The sequence below is a fragment of the Xenopus tropicalis genome, chromosome 7 (genome assembly GCF_000004195.4).
Source record: "Xenopus tropicalis strain Nigerian chromosome 7, UCB_Xtro_10.0, whole genome shotgun sequence".
NCBI lineage: Eukaryota > Metazoa > Chordata > Amphibia > Anura > Pipidae > Xenopus > Xenopus tropicalis.
In genome coordinates, this window is record NC_030683.2 from 56,265,530 (window position 1) to 56,293,013 (window position 27,484).

The 27,484-nt window shown below is 39.7% G+C and overlaps 2 protein-coding genes across 3 annotated transcripts in view; one reads left to right on the plus strand and one right to left on the minus strand.

The window, feature by feature from the left end:
• The window catches only part of tubgcp2 (tubulin gamma complex associated protein 2), a 119,699-nt gene extending 97,195 nt beyond the window's left edge, over nucleotides 1-22,504 (minus strand). The window contains exons 1-6 of one of the 2 annotated variants that reach the window (XM_012967068.3): nucleotides 22,401-22,488; nucleotides 17,433-17,587; nucleotides 16,672-16,831; nucleotides 12,621-12,749; nucleotides 6,577-6,750; nucleotides 6,259-6,418 (exon numbers count right to left, since the gene is read on the minus strand). In XM_012967068.3, the coding sequence (XP_012822522.2) occupies nucleotides 6,259-6,418; nucleotides 6,577-6,750; nucleotides 12,621-12,749; nucleotides 16,672-16,821 (613 nt within the window). In that variant the 5' untranslated portion in view covers nucleotides 16,822-16,831; nucleotides 17,433-17,587; nucleotides 22,401-22,488. Of the gene's footprint in view, nucleotides 1-6,258; nucleotides 6,419-6,576; nucleotides 6,751-12,620; nucleotides 12,750-16,671; nucleotides 16,832-17,432; nucleotides 17,588-22,400 lie in introns of both variants that reach the window. The other variant, XM_002940307.5, reaches the window with a different exon arrangement.
• A 73-nt stretch (nucleotides 22,505-22,577) lies between these two features.
• znf511 (zinc finger protein 511) overlaps nucleotides 22,578-27,484 on the plus strand; it is a 45,514-nt gene continuing 40,607 nt past the window's right edge. Inside the window, exon 1 of the mRNA XM_002940308.4 lies at nucleotides 22,578-22,838. Within this exon, the coding sequence (XP_002940354.2) occupies nucleotides 22,686-22,838 (153 nt within the window). The 5' untranslated portion in view covers nucleotides 22,578-22,685. The remainder of the gene's footprint in view (nucleotides 22,839-27,484) is intronic.

A 27,484-nucleotide genomic window follows, 5' to 3' on the forward strand; every position in this document is an offset into this window, starting at 1 on the left:
TGCCTTTCCTTCTCCTTTAAGAAGATTAGTCAGGTGAAGGTCTATGACACTGACAAAGGCAGGCTACCAACCAGTGGTGTTTTGTGTGTTAAAGGCACAGTAACAAAAAATTTACATTATAAATATTACTTATATACATTTTTTTACGCTTATAGAAATGGGAATATTATAAACAGATGTTAAATAAATAGCATTACCAGGCAGCAGGTCTCTTCCAACTCTGATGTCTTTCTGTGCAGCTCCCCCCTCCTCCCCCTAACAAATACTATTTTTTGTGAATAAAAGAGTGTTACATACATAGTTATGGTGAGTTGAAAAAACCCTTCCAAACAAATCCCAGTGCACATATATACACACCCCCCCCCATGCCTAACTATGTATCTATCTATACTAGTTGTAGATTATAGTATCACAATAGTCTTCAATATTATGCTTGTTCAACAAATCATGCAAGCCACTCTTAAAGGCATTAATACAATCTGACATTACAACATTGGGCCATTTCACAACCTCAAATGAAAGCACTAATCTGAAGGGCTGGTCTCTGGTGCGCTGTCTATTATCCCCTCAAATGTACTTGTAAAGGGTAATCATGTCCCCTAACAAGCATCTTTTTTTCCAAGAGAAAACAACCCCAACCTTGACAGTCAACCCTTAGAGTGTAAATCATCCATCCCTTTTACCAATTAAGTTGCATGTCTCTAAAGCGCAATTTTACCCTTCATAAGGACTGGAGCCCAAAACTGTACTGTATACTCAAGGTGAGGGCTTACCATGGTCCTACCTATACAGAGGCAAAATTATATTTTCATTCCATGAAAATGCCTTTTTTTATGGAAGACAGTACTTTTTTTGGTTAAGGAATGACACTGTCTGGAATTAGACAACTTGTTATTTAAAAAAAAAAAAATCAATCCCCAGACCCTTCTCTATTAAGGATACCCCCAACCCACTACAATTTCCTGTATAACTCTTCCACAGTGCATAACTTTGCACATATCCACATTGGACCTTATTTTCCTGCCCAGTTTCCTACATTGTCAAATCCCTCTGCAAAGTAGCAGCATCCCACATGGAACATGCACAATTTATTATCATCAGCAAAAATAGAAACAGTACTTTCAATGTCCACCTCCAGGTTATTAATAAACAATTTAAAATACAAAGGACAAGGACAGACCCCTGCAGTACTCCACTAACAACACTAGTCCAATTAGAATATGTTCCATTTACTGCCACTCTTTATACAGTCATGTGAAAAAATTAGGACACCATATGAAAATCTGTGTGTTTTTATAACATTCTTGGACATATGGATATTTAATATACATTTTAACAATACTGGGAGATAGGTAATATAACAATTAAAACTGAAAGAAAGACTTTTCAAAATCTTCTGTAAAATGTTATTCTACAAAAATGCAAATTCTGGTGAGGAATAAATCAGGACACCCCCACATTTAGTCCAACTTAAAACCGCTCAAACCACACACAGGAGTATCACACCAGGTGCACATGATTAGAACATTGTTACAAATTTTGAACATGGTTTGCCCTGTTTGAACCTCAGACATTTTATTTGGTGTGCTCCTTATTGTTGAGGTGAGAGTGAACACCATGGCGAAATCAAAAGAGCTGGCTGAGGCCTTCAGAAAGAAGATTATAGCAGCTTATAAGTCTGGCAAGGTATTTAAAAAGATCTCAAAAGAACTTGAAATCGGCCATTCCACTGTCCGGAAATAGTCTACAAGTGAGGTACTTTAAAAAAAAACATGCCCAGGTCTGGCTGTCCAAGCAAGTTCACCCTGAGAGCAGACCGCAAGATACTGAAAGAGGTCTCTAAAAACCCTAAAATGTCATCAAGCAGGCTCTTACTACTGTTGATGTAAAAGGGCATGTCTCTACAATCAGAGACTGGACTACTTTAACTTGCATGGGAGGTGGGCAAGGAGGAAACCTTTGCTCTCTAAGAGAAACATCAAGGCCAGACTGAAGAGAACGTAGACAAACACCAGGACTTGAATAACTTTCTTTGGACAGATGAGTGTAAAACTGAATTATTTGGACACCAGAACAGAAGACATGTTTGGCGTAAACCAAATAAAGCATTCCAGGAAAAGTATGGAGGTGGAACTGTTATGGTTTGGGGATACTTTGCTGCAGCAGGACCTGGCTATCTCACCATCATAGAACCATGAATTCTACAGTGCATTGGGGAGTTCTTGAAGAACATGTGAGAAAATTAAAACTGAAGCAGAACTGGACCCTGCAACATGATAATAACCCAAAACATTGTATCTCATTGAGATACTGTGGGGTGACTTGAAATGGGCTGTACAAGCAAGAAACCCCTCAAATATATCACAAACTTTCCTCAGACTAATGTCAGAGACTGGTAGATGGCTAAATGAAGCGTCTTACTGCAGTTTTTTTTTTAGCAAAAGGGAGTAACACTAGCTATTAGGGGGTAGGGTATCCTAACTTTCTCAGCTAGAATACACATTTTTGTTGATATCTTTTGTTTAATGAAAAGTTCTTTTGAAAATCAAGGTTAATTTTTGTTGTTTATCTGCAATTAAATCCTGAGATAAATAAAAAATAAGATTAGACATCGATATGTGAACATTTCTTAATAAAGAACTGAATGGGATGTCCTAATTTTTTCACATGATGATCTATCCTTCAACAGTTTCATTGCCATCCCAGAGTTGAGGTTTGTGCTCAACCCCTCAAAAAAGACAATTGAATTAGTTTGGCAAGATCAGTTATGCATAACCATGCTGGCACAAACTCACAGGATTGTGATTTGTAATGTACTCAAGTATCTTATTCCCTTATTACTTCTTCCAAAAGCTTTCCTACCACTGATATCAGACTAACAGGCCTATAATTTTCAGCCTAAGAGCGGGATCCCTTTTTAAATAGCAGCACACATTAGAAATTCGCCAGTCTCTCAGCAGTCAGGGGTCTTCTCTCCTTTGGCTAAGCTCCCCAATGGAAATAGTATGGATTTATTTTTATTTATCCATAGGCCGCTTAGCTCCCCAAATTTCAAATTGAGTATTTCCCAGTGCAGTTTGTAGTGAAAGACTGGCATCTGCCAGGAAGAGTAACATCATCTGCATACATTGCCACTTCTTCTCTATGTTACCAATCTTAATTCATTTGACCAAAGGAGTTTGTCTTATTTTTGTTGCTAAAGGCGACAGAGGGCAACCCTGTCTGGTGCCTCTCTACAACTTATTACTGACCCTGATTTCTAGTCAGTAACCTGAAATAAATTGTCATTTAGCATATTTACAAACCTTCTAGCTTCTTCTGACTTGGTCACCCCCATTACCACAGTCAATGTCAGGATAATTGAAGTCCTCCAAAATAACAATTTGAACTAGTTGTGATGCCTTCCTCACTTAAATGGGGTGGTCTGTGGTATACACCAATGATAATTTTCTTTGCAACAGCCCAGCTGTAATCTCTAGCCAAATGGATTCTGCACCCTCCCCAGGGCTATCCTTGGTAACTTATTTAGTGCACAGCTTTAATTCTGGCTTTACATAAAGACAAACTCATCCACCCTTTTTAAATCCTCTGTCCCTCTTAAAAATAGTGTAATGATTTAAAATTCACGGTCCAGTCATGTGTCATTCCATCAGGTCTCATTGATACCAATTGTATCATCATTTTCAGCACATGCAATAAACTCCCAATTTACCTGAGAAGTTTTGTGCATTTGGCCGCATACAGCGGAGCTTACTACTTTTCCCTCTGGTGTTTATATTACATAATAGAGTCATAGAGTAACTTAGGTTACTATCAGTCTGTTTTCTTTGTAACAAAGGGATCTCCTTCACATGTAAATTGTATGCCCCCCTCACTCCTCCCCCATGACCTCTTACTAATTCCACTGCGTGGTCTACATTAGCTTCCCAATATTTCTCTTGCTACTCCTGCCCCCGCCTAGTTTAAACACTTCTCTAGACTCTTAGCCATTCTAACACTTCTCTAGCCTCTTAGCCATTCTAAGCAGACCCCCCCCCTCCATTGAGGTGCAATCCGTCAAGGCTATATACATTGTACCCCAAGGAAAATCAGACCAGTGCTGTATGAACCCAAACCCTTCCTACACCAAGACTTTAGCCTTGGAGCATTTAGCTCTTAGCTCCCGCTGTCTTCCAAAACTTGCACATGGCACAGGCAAAACTTCAGAAAAAATAACATAAGAAGACCTTTAATTAGAGCCTTGATCCCTGAACTCATTCCTTAAAGAAGAAGTGTCTATTAGTGACTTAATTTAACCCCCCCTCCTCCATATCTATCTATTCATTTCTATTTGACTTTATCCCCACCTTATTTACACTACCCCTTTCCTAACTCTTTACCCTTCCTTACCCCTTCCCTTCCTCCACACTTCTTTTTGTCCCCTTCATCACTTCCTAATTCTTTTCCTTCTTTTATAACATTGTATAATTGACCATATGCATACAGTATTATATGATATGGATTCCTGTAAAGTTTATTCTTACTTTCATTTGCTACTTTCTTTTCTTTTTATTTGAAAATCAATAAAAATCATAATTGTAAAAAAAAAGTTTCTAATCATTATTAAATGACACTTTAAAAAAAAAACCCAAAACATTTTACATAATTTTATCATCATCATCATCAAGAGAAAGGGAAGGGGTGTTGCATGAAGTAGGCCATATATGGTCTGATAAAAGCTACCTACATGACCTCTCCAGACCTGATCAGCTTCTGTGTGGGACCTTCCTGACTTGCTGAATGACCAATATCTAAGAGAAAATCAGCTAGATATCTATTCGGCAGGATTGAAAATCCTGTTGAGTAAGGGCTCTGGCACACGGGGAGATTAGTCGCCCGCGACAAATCTACCTGTTCGCAGGTGACTAATCTCCCCGAATTGCCATCCCACCGGCGAAAATGTAAGTCGCCGGTGGGATGGCACACAATGCGCAGAGCGATTTCGGCAAATCACCGAAGTTGCCTCGCGAGGCATTTTTGGCGATTTGCCGAAATTGCGCCGCCGTGTGTGCCATATCACCGGCGACTTACATTTTCGCCGGTGGGATGGCAACTGATAGCGACTCGGGGAGATTAGTCGCCCGCGAACAGGGAGATTTGTCGCGGGCGACTAATCTCCCCGTGTGCCAGAGCCCTAAGGGTCAGTCCCAAGTCAGTGTGTTAATGAAGTCCTTAGACAAACTAGTTAATGGGAATAGGGCAATTGTCTTCAGATTTTCTTTCCTTGTTATAAGTGGGATAAATCAATGGAAAGAGACAAGAAGAAAAGATTGGAAGAGTTTTGTTTTTTTTTTTTACTTTGTGCTGCTGAGCATAAATACTTCTATACAATAGATACAAATCTTCGTTGCCGCGGGCGACTAATCTCCCCGCAATGTCATACGTGTCGCTACGATTTCCAGAAGTCGCCTGAAGTTGCCCTAAGAGGAAACTCTGGGCGACTTCCGGAAATTGCAGCAACGCGTATGCCATCCCACCAGCGATTTATATTCTTGCCGGTGGGGTGGCACCTCCCTAAGTCCTGGAAGATGACTAGATGTTTCCAATTGAAATTGTTCTAATTATGGATATTAATACACTAGCACACCATTGGTATGTTTGCTATTTTAAGTACTGCTTTCTTTTTAAAATAGGCTTTATGTCTAGCATCACAGTTGGCTTATGATATGACATAGTGCTGGGCGGTATACCGGTTTAACCGGTATACCGTTTTTTAAAAAAAAACAAAACGGTATGAGTTTTAAACATACCGCTATACCGGTATGCGCGCCTCCTGCTGTTTTTCTCCTATTACTTCCGGGTTGCGCCCGTGCGTACGTGACGTCGGCGCGCACGCGACGTTGCTAGGACGCATCGTTGGAGCTGGAGGAACCACAAGTTGGGTAAGTTCTGCTGGGGGGTTGTGGCTGGGGTTGGTGGGGTTGTGGCTGGGGTTGGGGGGCTGGGGGGGGGTTGTGGCTGGGGGGGGGGGTTGTGGCTGGGGTTGGGGGGGGCTGGGGTTGGGGTCCACCAATATTTATTATTTATTTTTTTATTTATTTATATACCGTCAAATACCGTGATACCGATATAATTTTGAAAAATACCGTGATAAAAATTTTTGGTCATACCGCCCAGCTCTAATATGACATACTGAGTAGGTTTAATAACAATGTCTTTTTGATCCCTAATAATGACAGAACATCTCTGCTCTACAAAATTAACTATAGAAACACATACCTATGGGTACTGTGACATCTGTGCTCGAGTTCGAAAAAGGCATAAAGTCTCCTGTAAGTGCTGGCCTTTCATAGACCCAAGATGGAAATACAGGGACTGGATGCCCAGTATTTTTCTTTTTTAATTTGTCCCTGAGACATTTTCGTAGAACCTCAACAGGCTAAAAGGGAACAAAAGAAAATGTCAATCATTTCAACAAACTATTTAAATAAAAAAACTCTTGTTGGAGTACCTTTTCTAAACTAATTTTGAAAGCAAAATTAATTAAAGTTCTAAATTATATTATCTACACTGCTGTGATAATATATGTGAAAGTACCTGGGGGCTGTAGGATGCTGCCATAGTTACAGTTTCCAACTGTCTTCGTAACTCATCCAGCTCGTGTAATGAAATCTTGGAAGTGTTGGGAGCGACAGGCAGACTAGCAGCAGTGGCACTAATACTGGTGAGGTCTGCTTTATCCTTGGCATTCTGATGCAAGTATTGCAATGTCTGGAAGTAAGACAATGTAAAAAATGTTACTGCTAATAAAACTGATTTAACAGTAAGCTAGAATGCAAAAATGTTAGCCAACTTACTTACCTTATTTAAGACAGAAGCTGTAGCACCAGATACAATTTTGTTTGTCAGCAATAATACCAATCACAACAAAAACTACAAAGATACGGTACTATATAGTCTCATACCAAATCATAAGCAATGGGATAGAGTTTCGGAAGGTTTCGCTGGAAGATATCAAAAAGATGCTCCCGCTGCCTGCATAAAGGGGTAGTTGACCTTAAGGTTAACTTTTAATATCTAATAGCATGTCCTTTTCCTAGCAACTCTGCAAATGGTATTCAACAACTATAAAAATAATTAATTATTTTCCTCCCTGTTCAGCAAATTTCTAGCTTTCAAATGGGGGTCATTGATCACAGCAGCCAAGAAACTATATAATTTTATTGTTGTTCAAATTAATTGTTAGTGGTTCATATCTATACTCTTTGTCCAGGTATTCATGCACTCCGAAATTTCAAACCCTGCATTGCAATTTGTTAGAAATAGCTTATTAATGTTGTTGTAGACTGTACCAAAAAAAAATTTCACTTCTTCTCACTTCTGCAGCTGATAAGAGAATTAGTCTTCCTTTTGATTCCATGGACTTTTAAAAAAAATAATTTGGCACTTTCACCAAGTTCAGTAACATCATTAATAAATACACACATCTGTCCTGATTTCAATTAACACTAGCTCACATACAATAGTAAACTTTCTCTGAAAGATAGGAAAAGTAAGCACTGACGAAAAATCTCTGGCGAAAATTTTAATGCATTTTTGAGCCCTTCAATGGAGTCAAAATGTAAGGCTTTCAGTAGAGTAGCAGGATTTTCGGTATCAAAATGTAGCCAGGTATGCGCATGGCACAGTTGGGCTGCAAAATAATACATATGGCACTTAGGGGCCACTAGACCTAATTGGAAAATAGGTGCAAAGTAGAATAAAGGGAAATATAATTTTGTTTAGATGCTGGATTTAGGGATGTCTATAGGCATATTACATAGTACATATGTAATTTTGGGAAGGTATATAATTTTTATAATATTTATCCTTCCCAGTATGTTAAAACTATAGTTAGTTCCTGGAGAATGCAGGCAATAAACATAGTGTTTATAGTTATGGTAATGCCCAGGTATTTAAATTTATCCATGACCTGCAGTGGGAAGTATGCAGGTAGTAAGGTGGAGATATAGTTATCTAATGGGAGGATTTGGGATTTACTGCAATTTATGAGAACACCAAAGTGCTTGCCAAACTCATTCATTATTTGGAGGGGAAGTTCAAGGAGGCTTCTCAGTCTCCCAGATGGAGGAGGGTGTCATCTTCATATAATGATATCTTCTGTTCGATGGATTTGTATTTGAAGGAATACTGTCATAGGAAAACATGTTTTTTTTCAAAATGCATCAGTTAATAGAGCTTCGGCAGCAGAATCATGCATTAAAACCTATTTTTCAAAAATGCAGATTTTTTTTATATTTAATTTTGAAATTTCATATGGGGCTAGCCATATGCCTTATTTCCCAGGGTGCTATAGTCATGTGACTCGAGCTCTCAAACTTCAGTGACACTTTCCTGCTGAGCTGCAAGTTGAACTGCTTCCCCCCCTGCATCCAATCAGCAGAACAAGGGGAAGGTAGCAAGTAAGCAGCTCCCACTAGATATCAGAAAAACACTCAATAGTAAGAAATCAAAGTCTGGCTTGGGAATTCTCCAGTTACATGGGAGTAGGAGAAAACATAGGTTACCTAAAAGCAGTTCTAATGTATAGCACTGGCTTCTTCTGAAAGCTTAGAATCTGGCACAATACACGGAGATGGCTGCCTACACACAAATATTACAACATTTGTTGGTTCAAGAATAAAATGTAATGGTAGAGCAAATTATTTGCTATGTAAACAGTGTAATTTAGAAATAAAAAAGTACACCCCCCCCCACCGGTCTTGCATTGTTTACACCTGTAAGCCCACGTATTCAGTGTAAAAAGGAAACTGGGTAAACTAGATAGACTGCACAAAATAAATACATTTAGTTAGGCAAAAATGTAAATCTATAAGAGCTGGAGAGGGCAGATGTCTAACATAATGGCCAGGACTTTCCTTCCTCCTTTACAGCTCTCTAAACTGTTAGCAGTCAGTAACCAATCAGCCATAACTGTTCATTTAGTTTGCATTTGAATCGGACCTGCATGCTCACAAACTAACTGAACAGTTACAGTGGTGTGAAAAACTATTTGCCCCCTTCCTGATTTCTTATTCTTTTGCATGTTTGTCACACAAAATGTTTCTGATCATCAAACACATTTAACTATTAGTCAAAGATAACACAAGTAAACACAAAATGCAGTTTTTAAATGAGGGTTTTTATTATTTAGGGAGAAAAAAAATCCAAACCTACATGGCCCTGTGTGAAAAAGTAATTGCCCCCTGAACCTAATAACTGGTTGGGCCACCCTTAGCAGCAATAACTGCAATCAAGCGTTTGCGATAACTTGCAACGAGTCTTTTACAGCGCTCTGGAGGAATTTTGGCCCACTCATCTTTGCAGAATTGTTGTAATTCAGCTTTATTTGAGGGTTTTCTAGCATGAACCGCCTTTTTAAGGTCATGCCACAACATCTCAATAGGATTCAGGTCAGGACTTTGACTAGGCCACTCCAAAGTCTTCATTTTGTTTTTCTTCAGCCATTCAGAGGTGGATTTGCTGGTGTGTTTTGGGTCATTGTCCTGCTGCAGCACCCAAGATCGCTTCAGCTTGAGTTGACGAACAGATGGCCGGACATTCTCCTTCAGGATTTTTTGGTAGACAGTAGAATTCATGGTTCCATCTATCACAGCAAGCCTTCCAGGTCCTGAAGCAGCAAAACAACCCCAGACCATCACACTACCGCCACCATATTTTACTGTTGGTATGATGTTCTTTTTCTGAAATGCTGTGTTACTTTTACGCCAGATGTAACGGGACACGCACCTTCCAAAAAGTTCAACTTTTGTCTCGTCGGTCCACAAGATATTTTCCCAAAAGTCTTGGCAATCATTCAGATGTTTTTTAGCAAAATTGAGACGAGCCTTATGTTCTTTTTGCTTAAAAGTGGTTTGCGCCTTGGAAATCTGCCATGCAGGCCGTTTTTGCCCAGTCTCTTTCTTATGGTGGAGTCGTGAACACTGACCTTAATTGAGTCAAGTGAGGCCTGCAGTTCTTTAGATGTTGTCCTGGGGTCTTTTGGGGCCTCTCGGATGAGTTGTCTCTGCGCTCTTGGGGTAATTTTGGTCGGCTGGCCACTCCAAGGTTCACCACTGTTCCATGTTTTTGCCATTTGTGGATAACGGCTCTCACTGTGGTTCACTGGAGTCCCAAAGCTTTAGAAATGGCTTTATAACCTTTACCAGACTGATAGATCTCAATTACTTTTGTTCTCATTTGTTCCTGAATTTCTTTGGATCTTGGCATGATGTCTAGCTTTTGAGGTGCTTTTGGTCTACTTCTCTGTGTCAGGTAGCTCCTATTTAAGTGATTTCTTGATTGAAACAGGTGTGGCAGTAATCAGGCCTGGGGGTGACTACACAAATTGATATTGAAATTGAAAATTGAAATTGATAAACCACAGTTAAGTTATTTTTTAACAAGGGGGGCAATCACTTTTTCACACAGGGCCATGTAGATTTGGAGTTTTTTTTCTCCCTTAATAACGTAAACCTTCATTTAAAAACTGCATTTTGTGTTCAATTATGTTATCTTTGACTAATAGTTAAATGTGTTTGATGATCAGAAACATTTTGTGTGACAAACATGCAAAAGAATAAGAAATCAGGAAGGGGGCAAATAGTTTTTCACACCACTGTATGTCCCACGTGGCCCCCCTAGTTGTGGCTATCATGATAGACATCTATTCACTCCATTTTTGCCTGACTAACTATATTACAAATATTTTTTTTATTTGACGCAGCCTATCCATTTACCCAGTTCCCACCTCAGACAGACTGCAGTACATAAAGTGACACAACGCTCCAACAGTGTCGTGATCAGTTTCTGGCATAGTCATGATAGGTTTCCTGTCTCCTTCCCTACTCTGCCTACCCTGCTCAACCCTTCCTGTGCGTGCGCCATACACTGCCTGCCCTGCCTGTGTGCCATACTCTGCCCTATGCTGTCTGTGGGTTGTGAAGCTGGCAAGGGTTTTTCTGGGAGTTTGTTAGCATTTTGAAATTATATGGTCCCTAAGGTGTGTGTATAATTATTATGTGCTGGGGTTGCTGCGTTATCCACAGGAGGAGGCATATGGATTTAAGGGTGTGGCTTAATATGACTTAATAAACTTCTTTTACACAAGTGATGGGTGATATCCCTTCAGTGAACGCCAACCATTTGCATTTTTGGGACATGATTGAGTTAGAGAGGGTCCAGAGAAGGGCAACTAAGCTGGTAAAGGGTATGGAAAGTCTCAGTTATGAAGAAAGACTGGCCAAGTTGGGTCTGTTTACACTGGAGAAGAGGCGCTTAAGAGGTGACATGATAACTATGTATAAATATACTGTATAAGGGGATCATATAATAACCTTTCTAATGTTTTATTTACCAGTAGGTCCTGCCAACGGACACGAGGGCACCCACTCCGTTTAGAAGAAGGGAGGTTCAGTTTAAATATTCAAAAAGGATTTTTTACTGTAAGAGTTGTGAAGTTGTGGAATTCCCTCCCCGAATCAGTTGTGCTGACCGATACATTATATAGCGTTAAGAAGGGGCTGGATGGATTCTTAGCAAGTGAGGGAATACAGGGTTATGGGAGATAGCTCTTAGTACAAGTTGATCCAGGGACTGGTTCGATTGCCATCTTGGAGTCAGGAAGGAATTTTTTACCCGCTGCAAATTAGAGAGGCTTCAGATGGGGTTTTTTGCCTTCCTCTGGATTAATTAGTAATTAGGTAGGTTATATATAGGCATTATGGTTGAACGTGATGGACGTATGTCTTTTTTCAACCCAACTTACTATGTTACTATGTAATGTTGATAGCAGACAACCAGAAACAAAGACAGGTAAAGTATATAATAGTTAGGGAAATGCCGAGGTCAAAGGCTGGCAGAGTTCAGTCAAAGTTGTGGACAGGCCAGGGTCAGAGGCTGACTGAGTTCAATAACAGTAAATCATAGTCATGGACAGACAGAGATCAATCACAAGAAGCCCAAGAATCAGGCCTAGTGAAACCAAAGTCAATACCAGCAAGTACAGGAACAGGAGGATAGAAATATAAATAAGTGCCATTTACTTCCTCTGGTGTCGTAACAAAGGCAAAGGCAATGCAGAAAGCGTGCAGACACATTAGAATTGATGCACGTACATTTGTATGCACATGCGAATGAATAGACGCATGCACTAATGACAAGTAGCAAAGGGTTTGCATTATGATGCATACCTTGGGAAGGAGCACATGTGCACTAACCAAGAGAGCCTCACCATCAGATAATTATGTGCAGTAAGCACCACTTTGACCATCTTCCCAGACAAAAAGAGAAGAGGAGAGTTCAGAATAGAAAAGGGGACAGAGATTAGAAAGTAGCTGAAATGAGCTGCTTGTGTTGTAACATAATGATACTGAATGCAGGGCATGTTATTCTGGCGCTATTTAGAATAATTTTAGATAGAAAAAAGGAGGTTAATTGAGATCAGATTTTTGCTTTCATTTTTAACTTATAGCATAAGTTAGCATAGTTATAGTAAGTAAGTATAGTATTAGCAATTGCACATGTGCGATTTAGCACCCCTAAAAAACAAGACATTTCTTCTTTAACTAAACATTTCTGGCAACGTTAGGTTATGCTCTTACCTCTTTATCTTCTATTAGCTTTGAAAGAAGGTACACAAGTGGATCCAAATTACGAGTGTTCTTTGATTTTAGCTCCTCGTATTTCTTGAGAAAATCATCTGGTGTCCTGGAAAACTCAGCTATTTTAACCTTAACATAAAACAAAACATTAAAGAAAGGTTCACCTGGATGCTATTATGAAATGACCACAGACACATCTTGTCAAGGCTAGCCAGTGCTGTAGTACTGGGAGAGAACGGCACCCTCCACAATGTCCATGCACAAACAGGACCAACACACGGAAACACTTGCTTGGGGATGTTCTCCTGTGGTTTATTATTATTAACACAATGTTTTGGGGCATGCCCCTTTGTCAGGTTCACCTGGCCTCAATCAATGAACTTACCTCCAACACAATAACTAGTGATGAACTAATTTTTTTACCATGGATTCGCAATTCCCCATTTTGTAATTGGCAAATATTTTCGCGAAACTGCGGCAAAAATTTTCCGCAAAAAAAAAAGAATTACCAGAGAAAAAAGTATTTGCCCAATAATTGTATATTACCTATCTGATCCCCAAGGTCCCCTCTATGAGGGAGCTGCCATATTTATGCAGCAGTAGGTTGTTAGCATTCAAAGCTATAACTGACAGGTTGGGAAGGGACAGTCAGGTTGGCAAAACAGTCAGGTTCAGGAACTTCAATAATGATTACTTTCAAAAGCAGCCCTATCAGCAAAAAACGATCAACTTGACTTATAGGTAACTTTTAATGTACATTAATATTTTGAAGAGTAGTTTTAGTGTCAGTATCACTTTAAGCAAATTTGTCAGCAGTTTCCAAATTTTTTCGAAGAGAAACATGACAGATTTTGTCACTAACAATAACCTATTTAATATTGAGAAAATAGCAATTAAAGGAGAAGGAAAGGCTGTCACTATTATTAGTGCAGCCTTTGTGAAATCATGAATAAATATTGAAATTGGCTTTTTTCTTTTTTTAAATTAGATTTTATTTAATATATGTTTAGCCTTTTAAAGGAGAAGGAAAGGCTAAGTCACTTGGGGGTGCCAAAATGTTAGGCACCCCCAAGTGACTTAAATTGCTTACCTTGTACCCCAGGCCGGTGCCCCTGTTAAGAGAGAACCGCATCAGCCCAGGGAAGCTGCGAGCGCTTCCTTCTTCCGTGTTGGCGCACTTGCACATATGCATTAGAGTGAAAAGCCGACCTTTAACAAAGTCGGCTTTTCACTCTAATGCGCATGCGCCAGCCCAGGAATTGCGCCGCAGATTAAATGCTGAAGGAGGAAGCGCACCCTGCAGGTACCCCGGGCTGGTGCAGTTTTCTCCAAACAGGGGCACCAGCCTGTAGTACAAGGTAAGCGATTAAATCACTTGGGGGTGCCTAACATTTTGGCACCCCCAAGTGACTTAGCCTTTCCTTCTCCTTTAAAAGGCTAAACATATATTAAATAAAATCTAATTTAAAAAAAAAAAAGCCAATTTTGCATATTTATTCAAGATTCCACAAAGGCTACAAAATACTGCACTAACATTTGTCCAAGCTGTAACTTACAGATTGCAACTTCAATGTCTGCTCCAAACATTTTTCATATTGTGGGAAATTTATCACAATGCAAATTTATGGTAAATCCCTGCACCTAGGAAATTTGACTATGAAGATTCTCATTCATGAAGGTTATGATATACAGTATCTAGTAGAATTAAGTCTAAAACAATTGGACTTTTTACGAATTTTTTCCTAAAAATGTTTCACCACTCATCCAAGTGGCTTCTTCAGTTTAAATGACTGGTAGGGAATTCCCTGGGATTTAAACCCTTGAGGGTAGTAACATGCATATTTTGGACTGAGAGGACAGATCGTTTGAAAGAGGTGTGTAAGAGGCTATTTATGCCAGCATGGAACCATTATGATTGGATGCCTGTGACTGTACTACCCTCAAGGGTTTAAATGCCGGGAAATTACCTACCAGTCATTTGAACTGAAGAAGCCACTCGGATGAGTGGTGAAACGTTTTCAAGAAAAAGCTCAGAAAATTCCAGCTGTTTTAGACTTAATTCTAATAGATAAAGAAAATTTGAATAAAAATGTGAAAACATTTTTTCACAACTGAGAAAATGTGAAAATAAATGATTTTCCCAACCTGCCTTTTAGGAAAAAATGCTAGCCAAAAATTATAAATTGGAGAACATTTCCCAAAACCTTGAATTGTATTCACTGGTGATAAAATGTAACAAGAAAGGATGTCTGCAAGCAGATCAAATCCTGAAAACAAACTAATTATTAGTAATTAATAGTGCACCCTGTTTTTAACAGCAAAGCAAATTCTGAGCTAATTTTGACCAGTAAAATACTTCAGGCTTTAGGTAACCTGCTTTTTGGAAGGGAAAGTGGGGATCAGGTGTCAGGACCTGTATATAATGCATTTGAGGGTAAAGTTCCCAGAAGTCGCTGGAAAACTAATTATAGATGCAATATAGATTCACAAATGAGAATTCTACTGATCAAAAAACTTCATTGTAAATGCAACAGAATCCCCAAATGAGAATGCCGATTCCCAGCACTATGTTGGGCTGTTATCTTGCCCGACATATACACATATACAGATAATTATCTCATTTTTTTCCTCATTATAGGACACCGGAATCAGACATGGGGAGAAAGGACAGACTTGTTCAGTACTGGGAAACTGTGCTTAATGCTTTCAATTCTAATTACAGGAGGATTTTTCACAGCAGTTGCTGGCTGTATAGATTAAGGGAAAAGTTTTGGAAATGTTTTATTGTGCAGTATTACTTTAACAATACAACCCTGGTGTTCCTGGACTACAGCTCCCACCATGCCTCAACATTCATTACATGTTACATTATTCTAGGATTTGTAGTCCAAAAACAACTGAGTAAAGTTTGGTTGAGCAGTCAGTGCAGCAGGGTTTACATTCCCTTTAACTTAAAGTCCTAGGCCTGGAATTATAGAGAGGCCACAAAGGCCCAGACAAAAGGCAGCATCTGCACTTGCTTGTTCATTCAAACTGGGAACATGGGACTGTTTTAATCTCTCACATGTTGAGATTCAAGTGCTCTAGAACAGAGCTGTCCAACTTGGGTGGTACCGAGGGCCGGAATTTTTCCGACCTACGTGATGGAGGGCCGATAATGGAAGCCAGTTTTGACCACTCCCCTTTTTGAAACCACACCCGTGTTATCACATAACCATACCCATATTAATGGTTGTAGTACAGCAAAAACCTGCCATACCCTGTCTGTGTGTGCCATACTTTGACTGTGTGTGCGATTCTTGGCTGGTTTGTGCCATACTTGGCCTGTGTGTGCCATACTCTGCTTGCCCTACCCTGCCTGTGTGTGCCATATTCTGCTTGCTCTACCCTGCCTGTGTGTACCATACTCTGCCTGCCCTATGCTGCCTGTGTATATGGCACACACAGGCAGCATACAGTGACACAATGCTGGCACTGCTCCTACAGTCTGCACAATAACTATATATTAAAAAACGTTTTAATTGCAGTACCACCTCAGTATATGTTCTTTTTGTAGTGTGCAGGGATTATTTATGGGTTTCTACTGCTCTATTTACAGTCTGACTGAGGTGTGAACAGGGGAACAATGTGGGTGATTACAGCCTGAGACTGAGGTGTGAACACTGCAGGGGGTAAACAATGCAGGGATTAAAAGGTGTGAACAACACAGGGGATTACATTTTTAAACAATACAGAGGGTTTACAGCCTGAATCTGAGGTGAGAACCATGCAGGGGGGGCAGTTACTCACAGTACTGATACCATTTAAATCTTACACAAGAGTAAGCCATCAAAGCAGCCAGACAGGTGGGGGGCCACACAGAGGGGGGTCGCGGGCCGCCAGTTGGACAGCACTGCTCTAGAACAAGCTGACATGCTGGGCTTGGGGTGGAGGCATGATGCAGGCTTAGGGTTGCACCTTTGGAAACCTTGTCTTTCCAGTGCCCTTCACCTTTGCATAAGGTGACCACCCAAAGACTTACCCAGTAAGAAATGCAAAAAAATTGTCTTACTTTGGCACTATGAGTAGAAACACTGGTAGTGACATAGGGAGTACGATTTTTCTGCAGAAGATCAATGTAAACTTCCGCCCCTTCTAATCCAAAGACATGCAGAAGGCTGATGAGCTCATTTACATCATGGTGAATCCGAAATTCACTCATAGTGAATGATCTAGGAAAGACAGATTGAACATGCACATATATAAAAACTTCATAAAAATAGTCAAACAGCACAAAAAGTTTTAAACCAGTCTACTTATTATTCTTACTGTACAGCAGAAGCCAATTTAGTAATGATTAAGGGTCCATACTTAAATTATTATTTATTTTCTTTAAAATACTATAGTTTAGTCACATAAAGACAATTAAAAGGATATTATCACAGTATTTATAGTCATCTACTTTTATATGAATCGTACACAAGCAAATATTTACTTAAGTTCAAATATCAAAATTAACAACATTTTGCCAAAAAAATATGCTACAACATCAGCAATTTATTTATCTCATTATCTACATCATACCCTGCATGCTAATATTACATTTCATTGTGCTGTTAATTCATCAGTGTATTTTCCAAAATACAGTTGTATGAGGAAAATATAAAAATTATGTATGACAGGCAAGTTTTGGCAGATTGCAGTCGCAAAGGCGTTATCTGTTATTTTAAGCAAATGTCACAGTGAAACTATACTTTGCATTAACCCGTTCCCTGCCAAGCATGTAGGTACTACGTTATTTTAAAAAATAGTTATTTGCCAAGCACATAGTACCTATGTTCTTGGCAGAAAAGGGTTTCCCTCTGCGGCGGCTTTTCACACTCGTGTCTGCTGTAAGAGGTTCCTGCTGCAGCAGCCCACCCAGCAGCCTCACTTCCTAATGCAGAGACTGTGTGGTCCTAGGGTCCTCTGTGCAGTGATGTAATTTCCTTATAGAATTAAAATTAAAACCAATATAAATATACCAGTAATAAAGTAATGCGAAAATACAAACATCCATTAAGTACATCAAATATTAGATTAGTCAAATTCAAATCAATGAATGGTTCATTTAGGATAAGTTTACATTAACAGGTGATCAAATAGAAGAAAAGAGAAGAAAAGAGATGGGGAGAAACAGGTTATTTATGACAGCTCAAATCCCATCTAACATTAAGTCCTTGTAGTTCCTATGTGTTAAGTAAAAAAAATCCACTTAGCTTCAAGATTTAGTAATTTCTTTACAATATCACCTCCTCTGTTATTTATGATAGCACTATCAATACCTTGAACTCGTAACATAAATACCTATCCTCCATTACAGAGTTTAAAGTGTCTTGCCACTGCTGTTAATTCACTTTTAGAGGCAATCTGGTTTATATGTTCTCTTATGGGATTTTTTGAAGGCCTGGTTGTGCATCCTACATATTGAATGTTAAAGTTCATACAAGTTAGTAGATACACTGAAGCTGCGGTGTTACAATGTAGCTGTTTATCTTATAGTTTTTTCCTGTGCTTGTACTTGTGAAACATTTTGATACAAATACTTTAGAGCAAGTGATACAACGTGAGGACCCACATCGATACATCCCTTTCACTTGTAGCCAATTGCCTCTTACTCTATCACGTTTAGATTCACTTGGTGATGTGGGTGCTCTTTTGCTAACAAATTTGCATCTCTCTCCTAGGACATGTCGTAGTTTAGGATCATTATATAGAATAGGGAGATGTTTCTTAATATATTTGACTGAATTGATTACTGTATGGAGTAAACATAAATGCAATTTTATTCTTTTTTTTTTATTTTTAAGCAAATCCTCTCTGTTCCTATTTAATGCTTTATTGAAAGCGCTGTCTAGATCATTCTTGGAGTAACCTCTCGCCATTAATTTACCTTTTAATCCACGTGCTCTATCTATAAAATCAGATTCTGAACTACAGTTACGTTTCAATCTACAGAACTGTCCAGTAGGGATGCCTCTAAATGCATTCTTTGGATGACAAGAAGCTGCCTGTAATACCTCTGTATACCTGCAATACCTGCATTCCCTGTGCATTCTTTCTTAAAAACAGTGGTAACCATTTTTAAATCTAAATGTGACTGTGTTATATCCAAAAAGGCGATACTAGTCTCATTCCAGTGACCTGTGAAATTTAAATTTAGATCATTGTGATTTAAAGGACAATGAAAGGTTAATATAAATTAAAAGTAAGTCTAAAGGCATTCTTTTTAAGTACTTACTGCATATCTAAATTCCCAGATCCCTGCTTGCTTCTCTGAGATATGGTGCTGGCAGCCTACAGCAGTGTGAAGACTACAGTGACATCACTGAAATCTCTCTTCCCTTCCTGTAGGCTGCCAGCGGCGGCCTTCCTATTCTCTGAGCATGTGTGTAACTTGATCCTATCTCCTGTTCTGAGCTACACATGCCCACCAGCCAATCAGAAGCGGATCTGGCAGAGGGGAGGGGGGAGGGAATGAAACACATGTGCAGTATGAAGCAAGGAGAAAAAGGAAGGGAGAATACCTTTTTAGAGATGGCTGCCTGTTCTAGAAAATGTGAAGTAAGTGTGACTGAGTAAATATCTGGTTAGGTGAGCCAAAAGTGTGGCGTTTGTACTAAACAATGGGAGGACTATTGGGCAGTATGCTTTTTAAATTTTGACTTGCATTCTCCTTTAAACTTTCTAAAAAGCAGGTTATTACCTGCTTTTTAGAAAGTTTAAATCACAATGATCTAAATTTAAAATTTATAAATATTTGTATGGAAAGGTGAAGGGTCTACTATTGTAGACCCTTCACCTTTCCATACAAATATAAAGTTGTCTATATAACGTTTGTAGACAACAATAGCCTTTGTGTTGGTGTCACTACCTTCATAGGTGGTTCTCCTCCCACCAACCCATGTAGAGGTTGGCTTATGTGGGTGCGAATTATGCACCGACTGAGATCCCACATCTCTGAAGGTAATAGACACCATCAAATTGAAAAAAGTTGTGATGTAATAGATAGTCTATTGCTTCCAAAATAAAATATTTAATAGCAATTGAGTAGTCACTATATTTATCTAAATGATATGTTATAGATATAATCAGATCTCCACTTAAAATCCTCTAATAGCTGTATCACATGTTGTATCTTTCAAATATGATTTAAGTCTTAATACAAGGGGTTGTAAGTACAGATCAATTAGCTCTGATAGTTTCTCATTAAGAGAATTCATACCAGAGACAATTGGACATCCTTTAGGTGGAATTAAACCCTTAATGTACTTTAGGGAGGTGATAGAACAACTGCACCATGGGATATTCCAGAACAAGTGCTAATTTGATTGCCAGAAATTTTTTTACCTTCTGGCAAGCACAGATATATACCAGCAGAAAAATACTGGAACAACACTCTTGACAACATTCTCAGGAACCCTAGCAGCGAGAGAGGAGACATCTCTCTTAACTATAAGTTCTTACTGGAAAACATAGACTATGACAAACTAACAAAACAACCAAGACAATGGACAGCGAACCTAGACAGAATGGAAATAAAGCTAATGCTGACAGCATATAAACAAATATGGTATACTTTACCATCCAGCATATACAGGGAAATTGCTGTTAAATCGATTTCATAGGATTTACCTAACCCCATTAACCTTGTTTAAAGCCCAAATGAGACAGGATGAACATTGCCCCAAATTTCAAGGAGCCCCAGCTGACTTAATGCATTGTCTGTGGAACTGCCCACTTATGAAACGTTTCTTGCTGCAGGTTAAAAACTATGCAACCAGGTACCTGGTTAACTATGTACCCCTGCCACCACAGTGAGCAATATGAGGAGTGAACCCAAATACTGCTACAAGAATGACCAGCGGGGCCAAAACACTTTTACTTATTCTGTCCGCTGTCGGCAAAAAAACTATATATCAATATTATTAATATTTATTTTATGAATATTTAATTCCTCGGGCAATGAAAATAACTGGTTTCAAACCTAGTGGTAAATAACACAGACCATGAGAGGAGACCCGACCATACAGAAAGAGTTAAACCTTAGCCTTCTAGCAAATAAATTGTTATTAGAGACCATGGGCTGGGGAGAAAAGTATAGTGCTGGGTTTGGGAACAGATAGAAAATATTGCGCTGTTATTACATATATATTTGGTTTCGTCCCTGAAGAAAAGTACTGTTTGTACTCGAAATTGAGTCCCTGAGCGTGCGGTACTCTTTTTCTATATACAAACGATCCGGAACAGCACCTCTTATCTTTTAAATTAAAATGCCTTTATTGCAAATTTCAGGGGCAAACAACAGCAACGTTTCAGGCCATGCGTGGCCTTTTATCAAGCTACAAATTAAATACAAGGTGTTGTGCTGACTACTACTTCCAAAACTCTTTTTCTATATGTCTATTTTTTGACCCTGCACCCAGGGATGTTATTTTGGTGACAGTGTGCTCCACACTGTTCTGTTCTCTCTCCCTATTATATATACCGTATATACTCGAGTATAAGCAGAGTTTTCCAGCACTCAAAATGTGCTAAAAAAGGAAGCCTCGGCTTATACTCGAGTGTACTTGTGTCGAAGGACAAGGATATGCCGGTTCGACACAAGTAATCAGATGGTGCGCGGCGCGACAAAGGGATGTGATGGTAGGACAAGGATGAAGAAGTGAAGAGAAACTATGGTTCCTTTGTTAGGTATCTGTCCATTGGCAAGGGGGCCGATTAGTTGTATACCATATGGGGATGGCCTATGTTTAGCTGTCTTAACAGCTAAAAAATGCAATTTGTAAAAGAAATGTATTGATATATCTATCCGCCTATTTATACACACTGTGTATGACTAGTGTAGAAATGGGCAACCTTTGGCATTTCAGCTGGTGAGGAAATACAGTCCCTTAAATAGACATGGTTTGAGTTCCACGATAGCTGAAATAACTATGTCTGTATAACTGGGCTGGGGTGTTGTGAAAAAAATAAATGGTAAACAATTGGTAATATCCCAACAGGATTAGGGGAGCTAAGAGCTGAATTTATCAATAATAAAAGAGAGTGGCTAAGGCTGGAGATATGTAACAAAAGTACCAAAAATTAATGACATTTCCTAAATGAGGTAAAATTATGCATTTGACACATTTGTGGTAACCCTTTTCTTGCTCTAAAAAAGTCAAAAGATGATGTGGAAAATAGCAGCTAGTAGAAGTTGCCCAATTGCCTAATCAGGGAAAATGGGCCTTTTGTGCTCTATTGCAGAAAACATTGCAGATTGCATCCTGCCCTGCACATAGTAAGGGAATGCTCTTATGTTTTATTTATTTACTGTTATTTATATCACATCAGTCCCTGCCCTAGAGAAGCTTGCAATCTAAGGTCCATATCTGGTTGCTAGGGCCTTGTTTACCTTAGCAACCAGAGAGTGGTTTGCAGAAGAGACTGGATGAGATAAGAGTCAGAAATATTTACTGTTTTACTGAGGTGTTTTTTCTTGCAAAATCCTTGTTTACAAGGCACGTTAGTAATACCATGGCCAAAGCTTTTTTTTTTTTTCCTTCGTTGTTCTTAAGCATCCTATTATTCGGACAGAGGGTTAACTTGAAACCGTATATTACAACTTCCTGCCTTAAAATTCCGTCATCAAAATTAATAATTTTAAAAGCAAACCTGATGTGTGCAGGGGCAGGTACCTAGCGATTTCAGAACAATTATATTTTCACAGACTTGACCTCATTGACAATGGCATTTAGGGAACAATTATTCCAGTCTCACCTCAGCGCACAGGGATTTTCAGTGGAAAAGCACTTTCTCTGGTCCCAAAGAGAACAACCCCTCCAATAATTTGCAGTTACAGTTGTAGTAATAACCCGCTTTCACAGGCGGGCACGCACAACGAGTTTTGGAACGCAAACGTATCCGGAAATAGGAAGACGTGGAACGTGACTTACAAAACTAGCAAATCTGTGACGTTTAGTTTTAAAAACGTGTAGAATGTTTCTGGACAGTGTCGATTTTTGTTATTAGTAATTGAATAAGAACATTGACAACTTAGAGTAAATGATTTCGCATGAGTTGGTTTCTTCGCTTTCTGAAACAAAGCTGGTAAACGTGCGAGATCTAGCGGTATTGTCCGTTGAGAATGATCTGAAAATGAAGGAGGCCGGTTCATCACAGGTTATTCGATTTAAGCGGCAGCACGAATTCTTTGAGGTGAACATGGCACCATAGTAGCAAATATCGCCTTATTGGGTCCGATTATATTCTTTCATCGGTGCTTATTATTATTAATTATACAGGCTTGTATTGTTAGTCCACGTTTGTGGCTTCTCTATCATTGCTAATGTGTGATGCCTGTGTTTCTTGGCTTATGGGCTTCAGTGTTTTTAATGCATGAATGGGATGCTGTAACAACATGTCTCCCCTGCCTTGTAAGTGGAATTAACAAATGGATTTTGGGCAATATTACTATTATGTCAGATTTTGAGCATTTTAGCAAATATGCCCTGGACCATCAGCCTATGCATACAAAGTTTTAAACTAAAGCTGGCCATACACGCACCGATAATATCGTACGAAACCTCGTTTCGTACGATATTCGGTGCGTGTATGGCATGTCGGCGAGTCGACCGATATCGCAGGAAGCTGCTGATATCGGTCGACTCGCCGATCGGCCAGGTTAGAACACTTTGATCGGGCGCCATAGAAGGCGCCTGACCAAAATCTGCCGTCAGGGCTGAATCGGCAGAAGGAGGTAGAAATCCTATTGTTTCTACCTCCTTATCTGCTGTTTCAGCCCTGAACGGTGTGTGGCGGATCTGACGATGTTTCGTGCGACGATGGTCGCACGAAACATCGTCAGATCGCCACGTGTGTGGCCACCTAAAGTCTTCTTCATCTGTTTGCCTATCTTCCTAACACATCACACATAAACACTACTAGTTGATTAACTGATTTTTTTTTTTTAATTGCCAGTATTTATACTGACATCTGTACTGCCACCACATATGTTACTTCCACCCTTGTTTCTCTTCAGATTGAGATTGTAAACTCCTGTGAACAAGTCCCTCTTCTTGGTGTTTCTTTATTTTGTGCAGTTGTAACAATGTGATGCATATTCTGTTTTAAGAAGTTATTTATTTATTTTGCACATGAAAGCATGTTTGTTTGTTTGTTTTATCTTTCACTGTAAAGTGCAATTCACACTGACACCAATGCAAAGGTATTTTCTGAGATCTGTTGCCAGTACTGAGAGAGGTTAAGCACAGGTGACAGAGGCCACTGTTGAATCATTGCCCTAAAACCACTTGTGCTTTCAAGCAATAGTTATAGATGTCAATTAAGGGCAGTTCTGTATGTTTTGCCCTGCATATAGGTTACTATTCTTACAGTGGATGTTGTTTTATAAAAGCTGAGTGATGGCGCTTGAATTTGTAATTGCTGTAACTCGCCTTGGATTGGTTCCTGATCTCTTAGGTTAAGGCCAAGGGTGCATTTCACCCTTAAAGGAGAAGGAAAGGCTAATAAAGAGTTAATCCCAAGCTGCAGGCATACCTTCAGTTGTCTCAATAGTGCCCTTAAGTCTCCCCATACTTCACCCGTTCAGAAGATCAGAAGCCAAACAGAGAAAAAAAACGCTGAGCTGGGTAGACAAGATTCCCATAATGCATTGCACCTCCAAGACTTAGCGACTTGTTACTGCAGGCGGCGCATGCTCAGAGGGCAGAAGCGTCCGGTTGCCATGGCGACGCAGCGTCGCCGAGCTCTGTGGGAAGCGGGGGGAGCAGGTGCTGTGGGGGTTTGTGGGAGGAGCGGGGGGTTTTGTGGAGCTGCACAATCTTTGTGACAGGAGCGGGGAGCTGGCTTGTGCTTTTCAGCCCATAAAGACACGCTGGACAAGATGGTGGCGCCGTTCACTGAAACAAGTATGTAAGTTCTAGTATGTGTATCTCTGTAATTCTTTCATTAGGCAAGCCAGGAATATAGCGTTTCTACACAGCAATAGTAGTATTATTTAATAGTGTGCTTAATAGATTTTGCCTTTCCTTCTCCTTTAAGTAAAACTTTGCGTATTTTCTACAATATTTTCTTAAATTCCGCGACTTTTTCGTGCTTTGAATCAATTTGTGCAACAAAATTTTGTAACTTTCTGATTGCACCACAATATTTTTGTACGACCACGACACAAATTTTCACGCAATTAACGCACATCAGAAATTATCGTGGTTAGTTCAAATTTTTTTCCAATCGTGCTTTTAAACATCCAAAATTCAGAGTTTTATAAATGGGCCCCTAAGTATTGCGCCAAACCTAATGCAAACCCTTAGAAAGTCAGGTGAGTTTACAGTTCTGCATAACTGAACACTAAATCTTTTGTTTGCTATCAGTACCATTTTGTTTTGATTGCCGCCGCAAATAGTGATGAAAAAGGTTAACATATACAGGTATCGGACCCCTTATCTGGAAACCCATTATCCAGAAAGCTCTGAATTACGGGATGCCTGTCTCCCATAGACTCCATTTTAATCAAGTAATTCAGATTTTTAAAATTGATTTCCTTTTTCTCTGTAATAATAAAACAGTACCTTGTATTTGATCCCAACTAAGATATAATTAATCCTTGTTGGATGCAAAGCAATCCTATTGGGTTTAATGTTTTATTGTTTTTTCAGTAGACTTAAGGTATGAAGATCCAAATTATGGAAAGACCCCTTATACGGAATACCCTTAGTCCCGAGCATTCTGGATAAAGGGTCCTATACCTGTATACATAGATTGGCAAGTTGGAGACCACTGGGCAAGTCCCTCCCTTAGTAATAAAAGTGCTCTCACTAACCATCAGCTGCATCTTGTTCTAAATGGTAAACTACATTTCTAAAAGTTGTGTTGCTAAACTGGTACACTAAAGCCTGTGGTAAAACCAAGGATTCCTCCTTACGACTTGCCCTTAGTCTTGAAAGTATTAGCAGCAGCTCCGTTTAAGCCCCTAGAAAGTTCATCAGACTGACACATCACATTAAAGGTATTATTCCTGGAGGTAATTACATCGGCTTGCAGAGTTGGTGAGATCCATTCCCTTTCAGCAAGGGAGCCTGACATGGTTACATTTCCAGACAAGGTTACTTTGAAGCCAGCTTTTGAATTTCTGCCGAAGGTTGTGTCACAGTTTCATTTAGACATATAAATTACTTTGCCATCATTTTGTCCAAATCCAGAGACTGAACGGGAATGTGAGTGGCATTCTCTGGGTTTGGTCCACGCTGTATCTCAAAGGCTTGGCGGAGAACGGAGCGGTTGTTCGTTATTCCTAGAGGCCCAAGAAGAGGTCTGGCACCTCCAAAGGCGACCATCAGTCGATGAATTATTGGCTGCATTATGCTAGCTTATTAGAAGGCAGGCAGATAGGTGCCCAGGAACTCATTCCACCAGAGCATTGGCTACCTCCTGGGCGGCAGAAGCCAGGGCTCCGCAATTTGTAAAGCGGCCAGGTGGTCGTCCTTGCATACATTCAGCAGACACTGTAAGTTGAATGTCTTATTGTCAAAACTAACCCCAAAAAGTTCACAAGTAAATAGTAAAAAGATGCAGGTTGAGGGTGTGGCCCCATTGAGTTATAGTAACTATGGTTACAGAAAAGGCAGATGTGCTTAACCAGTTCTTTTCTTCTGTGTATACAGTAGAGGAGCCAGAGTGCCAAGTCCCACCCAATAGCTGCACTGTTGCATCAGCTCCAACTATGCAGTGGTTGACACAGGATATGGTGCTTAAAGGGTTACACAAGGTAAATGTGAACAAGGCACTCGGGCCAGATGGAATACACCCTCGGGTACTGAGAGAGCTAGGGTCAGATTTACAGTGGCCTTTGTTTCTGGAATTCTCAGACTCACTTTCCTCAGGTATGGTATCAAGGGATTGGAAGAAGGCTAATGTCATTCCTATTTTTAAAAAGGGAGTAGGATCTCAGCTTGGCAATTATAGGCCTGTAAGTTTGACATCCATGGTGGGCAAGTTATTTGAAGGTTTGTTAAGGGATCACATGAGCAGTAATCAGCATGGCTTTATGAAAGACAGGTCATGTCAGACCAATTTAATTGCTTTTTATGATGGGATCAGTAAGAAGCTGGACAGTGGGGATGCAGTAGATTTCATCTATTTGGATTTTGATTCCGTTCCCCACAAATGACTGCTTTCTAAACTAAGGTCTATTGGTCTTGGTGAAGTCGTTTGCACATGGATAGAAAACTGGCTACAGGATCGGGTACAGAGGGTGGTTGTTAATGGTACATTCTCTACTTGGAATAAGGTTCTCAGTGGGGTCCCTCAGGGTTCTGTACTGGGTCCACTTTTGTTTAACTTGTTCATAAATGACTTAGGGGAGGGTATTATAAGCAATGTATCAGTGTTTGCAGATGACACAAAACTCTGCAGACCAGTCAATTCTATCCAGGATGTGGCATCCTTTGCAGCAGGATCTTGACCAACTGGCAATCTGGGCAGCTAAGTGGCAGATGAGATTTAATGTGGATAAATGTAAGGTTATGCACCTGGGATGTAAAAATATGCAAGCCACTTATACCCTTAATGGGACTGCACTAGGGAAATCCATAAAGGAGAAGGACCTTGGAGTCCTTGTAGATAATAAACTTGGCTGTAGCAGGCAATACCAGGCAGCAGCTGCAAGGGCAAACAAGGTTTTGAGCTGTATTTAAAGGGATATAGATTCACGGGAGGAGGGGGTTATTCTTCCCCTTTACAGAGCGCTGGTAAGGCCCCATCTAGAATATGCTTTTCAGTTTTGGTCTCCAGTGCTTAAACAGGACGTTATTGAATTAGAGAGGGTCCAGAGAAGGGCAATTAAG